The 5,643-nt window shown below is 34.5% G+C and overlaps 1 protein-coding gene across 1 annotated transcript; it reads right to left on the bottom strand.

Annotated features, from left to right (window-relative positions):
- Positions 1-398: 398 nt before the first annotated feature.
- LOC137716832 (uncharacterized) lies at positions 399-4,037 on the bottom strand. Its single transcript, XM_068456204.1, has 8 exons — positions 3,790-4,037; positions 2,179-2,506; positions 1,933-1,988; positions 1,784-1,846; positions 1,621-1,690; positions 1,469-1,538; positions 1,031-1,057; positions 399-699 (listed from the first exon to the last, which is right to left on the bottom strand). Exons 2-8 carry the CDS (start codon positions 2,428-2,430, stop codon positions 650-652), a joined length of 588 nt encoding a protein of 195 aa, XP_068312305.1. The 5' UTR covers positions 2,431-2,506; positions 3,790-4,037; the 3' UTR covers positions 399-649.
- Positions 4,038-5,643: the final 1,606 nt, after the last annotated feature.

Raw genomic sequence — 5,643 nt, forward strand, 5'->3', positions numbered from 1 at the left:
TTTTTATTTTGTTTAATTTTCCTTCGATAAATACGGCTTTCTTTCTAAAAATGATTAAAAACAGAAACAGCAAATATGGAGACAGTGATGGCTGGAGGATCAGTTGCAGTTGTAATTTGTGAATCACTTACTGTTCCATGCTTCTTGTGCTCTATCAGGATCATGTAAATTGAAACAGCCAATATCTGTAGAGAGTATACGTTACGTTTGCAACGTCGCCTTACAAAGCTTTTTTTATCATTGTCCAAAAACTTAACAAGAAAATAGAGTTAAGAGAACCGAACATTGATAAGATGACGATACAATGCTACCAAACCCAAAACCAGGAACATCGCTTATGTTTTGAACTCAATTTCAATGCCAAGCAATGGAAAAACTCAAAAAAATAGTATCCTCATAGTAGTACAGTATAAGTTTCATAATGATAATAAATAATGCAATTTCAGTAATTTTTCATCATCATAATCAATCTTTGGGATAGGACACAAGTGTATTTCTAAGTTGGGGTCCTTCAGATAATGGATATTCGAATATGAACTTGGAACAATTCTCTTCCGGTATGGTTGATGTTGCTACCCATGGCAATGACTCAACTCATATCCTTGAAACTCACATTGCAATAAGATAAACACCGTTGAAATCAAGAAAACTACAAGAGCTTCAATCCACCTACTACATCATCAACTACTTCAACTAGTCCTGCACACAAGTGTTGGAAATTTGGAATAAGTCAAGTAGCGGTAAAACAATGAGGGAAAATCTAAGTTCCATTTCGATATTTTTTGAAGATTTTGTCAGACATAAGATTTCAGTATGCTACATTCACAAGCTCAAAACCTCTTCTACATAATATCCTGCCAACATAATATAGAAGGGCTTGGCCTCCCAAACTCCCAATCTAAGTCGACAACCTCACGCGCATGGGGACTATACTTAAAGACTTACAAAATTCCTTCTATACGTAAGTGATCTCTGGGTACAAATTAAAAAGTCTCATCAAAAGACAAGATAATGGAGAAGACAAACATACCAAGAATAGCCATCACTGTCCTTGAATCTGGAAGAAAACATTGGACCAAATAAGTAACATTGGATGGTTAACTGAATAAGAACTAGTGAAGAATATAAATTTCATGGCGCATATGGGGAACAAATAAAACAAGTTACAACATATCTGTTTACAGCAGTAATCAGAAAACAACATGATTATACAGTTAAAAAACTTCAAAGAGAATGGCGGTACACAAAACTTGGAAACTCCCACTGTTCGAAAGCATTATGCTGATCCACTTAATTCAATCTTTCTTAAGTTGTGATGATGAAAGCCTCCACTTCTTAGTAATATATTGAAATTTTTGTGAGTGAACATAGTGTTTTATTTGATTGGCAATACTGGCATAGGCATCACCTAAAGCTTAAAATATTAAAATCCAGATTAATCTCAACTATAGAAATGTAAGGAACTGACTTGGTGCAATCTGAGTCCTGCCAGCATCAATTGTAATGTGTGTCGGTAAATTTAGCGATTTAGCCCTTTCCTGTCAAAACCCACAACGATTTGTACATCAACCATAAAGTTGCACTCACCGAAAATATAGAAAGATTTATATAAATACTGACTTGCAAAACTAGCATATCTTCTTCACTTTCTATTTTCACTACAACTTTAGGCTGTGCACACATCTCCCACCTGCGGATTGAAACAACACCATTACACGAAAGGTATGTAAAATCCCACATTGTTCGACAGGGAAAAAAATCAGAGAGTAGTGTGTTGGTTTACTTGTTTAAAGCTTGTGGTGCTCGATGGAGGACCTTTTTATAGAGGCCTAAAGTTGCATGGCTAAATGATGAACACAAACATTCAGATAAAGAGTTTGAATTTTAGTGCACCAAACACAAAAGGAAAGCAAAAAGTATCTATAACTACCTGATTGAGAGGCAATTTTCCCTTTACCCATCTTTATATCATTCCTGACCACCAAAACCTAAAGAAAACAATCAAGAAAGTGAATAGGTCGTACATGCACATCCTGCCACAAACTAAAGGAATACGGAAACAAACAACTAAAAACATAGGTGTAGCAATCCAATATTGTCAAATATAACACAGCGAATCAATGTTTTGAAATCATCAAGTATTAAAGGAAAAGAGACGGATGAAACTTAAAGCGATACCATTTTGAAATCTTCAAGAATGTCGACGAGGTTTTCAATCTCTAGAGGGTCTTTGGTCTTGTCCTTGTTCTGCTTATTTGTCTTCATCTTATTCTTTCCATTATTAGAATCATTGGCAAGTGCAGCTTGCTTAGCGAGTCTGGCTAAGAAAATAATGTGAGCAGGAGGGTAATGCACGCCAAAGCAATACCCCAAAGCAAGCCAACCAGCTCCTACCAAAATCGCACCCATCCATCCCAACCCCATCAGCATTGCTCCTCCTACTCTCCCCTTCTTCTACTTCCACAACACTTCTATTATCTTTCCCTTACTGTTTCTAATCAAATTTCTATCTCAACAAGAAGAGAAACAAAAATATGTTCGAGTAAGTACTTTATCCTTCAATACACACACACATATACAACACATTAATACGCCAATATGGTAAATTTTTCGTGGAAACAAATATGAGGGAAAGGAAGTGAAAAAAGTACTTGGAGTATGTCAATGCAATTGATTTTGCATCTGAATATCGATTATTGAAAGCTAGTAACCCTAGATCGGACGGTAGTGAACGCACTTGAGGGTTTTGCAACTGAGGAGGAGGAGGGCCTATGATACGGGAGATAACTGAGAAGCAGAACAACTAGTGCAAGATTTGGGTGGGTTTAGTCGGGGCTAGCAAACAGAGTTGGGCCAGTCGGCTCTTTTGAACTACAAAAAAAGGGCCATTGAAGATTCTGTGAGAGACTTGGTACTATAGTTAGAAGGCGGAAGATGACGACCGTGTGAAGCAAGTTTGCGTGTCAGTGGGGCAAAGGTTAGGGATGGTGCAAAATGAGAATATATAAACCATTCGTCAGTCAACAACTTTGACATTGACGACTCCTCTTGACTTACGAAGAATAGTCCATGTGGCTTAGAGAATTTTCTATTCTATCTATGTTAATGCTATTCCTCTTAAACTTTTTATTTTCTATTTTCTCATTTCCCTTCTTCTCTTCTTCTTGCCTTGAAGTTGAAGGCATGCCTCAATTTAAGGTATTTCATTCTTAGACTAACTGAAGTAATTTAAGATCAACTAGTCATTAGAAAAAGAAAAAAACCAACCGTTCTATGTGGTTGGAAACAAATGATGTGATACAATTGACGAATCAAGAAATTAACCTTTGTATCTTCTAAAACCGCCAATTTGTTACTAATTGTTGCCAAATTTAATCACAAGTGGTGAAAGGAATGCTATCACCCCTTATTAACTCAATAAACAACATGTAGACCATTACCATAAGGCAGGACACCAATTGAGCCATACAAATTATCAAGAAATACATAATTAAGCAACCACAAGTACTTCAAATCACACTCATGAAGTAAAATAGTAGAATTATTTTGGGGCATAAAAGCTCAAAGTTTTCTACGATACAACAAAACCCAACTCAAATTCTCAATTACCCACAAAACATGGTACGATTCTCACTCATACAATTAAAAACACAAACACATAGCTGAATAAAAATGTAACCCTAAGCCCTATTCACTGAATTGAAGAAACAAACATACAGAAACAGAGAGAAGGAAACGTTAAAAATGAATAATTAGGAAACCCTAAATAAGGAATTGAAGAGTACTTACAGAAATTAGAGAGAAACCCTAGAGGGCGATGGGAGACCTCCGCCGCCTGTAGGAGTTTGCCATATTTGAATCACTCCCTTTGTCAAAAGAAGTGTGTGAACTCTGGATTTTGGAAAAACTAGGAGAGTACGGTGGGGAAGAGGGAAGAGGAAGGGCAACCGGAAAGAATGAGAGATTTTTATACGAATCAAAGTTCTTTTGCTTACATTCCGTCTACACACAACACACACACATCATTCAAAATTCAATTTTTACTGTGGGCCGGCTTAAAAGAAGCTTTTTTCTTAGGCTATTGATGAACGAGTCTAATTTAAGGAGAAATTATTTAGGATGCGTTAACGAAAAGGGTTTAGACTAACTTTAATTTAACCAAAAACTACGATAAATTATTATGATTTGTTATACTAACATTTCATATATTATTGAATGCACTCAATAATTGCTTTTTAATTAAAATGTATCTTAATACACCTCACATGTTTTCCCACAATACCCTCACATTCCAACTCTCAACATACACCTTAAATTCCCTACATAAACCCCACATTTTCTACATACACCCCACACTCTTCACATCTTAGGTGCAAATACATAAGATCAACCAAATATCTTACTTGTTTCTTCGAATAGGTGGTTTCTATGTTGTTTCTCTTTGCTTTCAAAAAATAAGCATATATATTTGAGAATCGACCATTAACGGAAAAAAATATTTTACAATCCATCACTTTGTAACGAAAAGGGATCTATAAATGCATAGCATAATGGTCCGCATTAACTTCATGAATTCTATTTTTGGATTGCCTTATACTTTTCCAGAAGCTAGCCTACTCTTTGATAATGAAAAAATCATGAAAATTTTTGGCAAAAAGCTACAGAAAACTACTATAATATTCTGCATAAGATTGCCTAAACCTTTTAAAATTTGCTACTTCCCTTCATTGCTTTACAAAATTCTAACCACATCAGAAGAAATAAAGCATTAATATTAGTTTCCTCCCTTACCATTAGAACTTAGTTACTGTGAAACCATGTTTACCCAAATTTTTTTTTTATTAAAACCACTAATAAAATAAAACATATATAAAAGATTGTTGTTGTATGAAACATTCCGAGGTATTTTAAAGGTATGACAGAAAGTAAGCCCAAACTAATCTTAGAAATCTGCAAATTGAAAATTGTATGCTTTTTGTACAAGTCTAATAAGAACGATTTTTTTTCTTCTGATTCTTGTTACAAAGCTACAGGTTTCTGGTGAATGAGATAGCCATGTCTCTTTGCCAAACTTGAGACAGCAATTTAACACGGTAAATTGTTACATCTAATGGAGGAAGGTAAGAGTGGTTTTGAGAGTTGAAGATAATTAATCTTAGGATATATATGTTAAAAGTGATTTGGGGTGTATTTAGAGTTTTTTTTTTTTTTTTTTTTTAATTTTACTTTTAAAACTTTATAAGGTCGAAATTGTCATTTACATTAAGGTATATAACTCATTAAATATTAAATTTTAAAATGGGGTGTATTCAACATAATGTGGAGTGATAATAAAAAACCCCAATTATTATTTAATAAAAAGGGATTAAGTTTTAATCATAAGGACATAAACCAAGCCTTTAAAATATAAAAAACGCGGGCTCAAATAAATGTCCAACTTGCATAACAATTAGTATTCCAAAAATGACCCTGACGGAACTTTAACTCAATGATGCGAGATTTATACGCACACAAATTAAACCCTCTTTTTGTCAAATTGTAGTAAGTATGTAAGTAGGGATCGTTCTGGACTGGGGATTAGGAGGGATTGTTAATCACTTGGATTTGATTCAAAAACTTAAAAACACAATATAAAACACTATA

The sequence above is a fragment of the Pyrus communis genome, chromosome 1 (genome assembly GCF_963583255.1).
Source record: "Pyrus communis chromosome 1, drPyrComm1.1, whole genome shotgun sequence".
Taxonomy (NCBI): domain Eukaryota; kingdom Viridiplantae; phylum Streptophyta; class Magnoliopsida; order Rosales; family Rosaceae; genus Pyrus; species Pyrus communis.

Coding starts and splice junctions, on each gene's coding strand:
- LOC137716832 (XM_068456204.1), bottom strand. CDS start 2,430: ATGCTGATGGGGTTGGGATGGATGGGTGCGATTTTGGTAGGAGCTGGT. Junction 1,691..1,783: donor GCACCACAAGCTTTAAACAA/GTAAACCAACAC, acceptor TTCAATCCGCAG/GTGGGAGATGTGTGCACAGC. Junction 700..1,030: donor GACAGTGATGGCTATTCTTG/GTATGTTTGTCT, acceptor ACTTGTGTGCAG/GACTAGTTGAAGTAGTTGAT.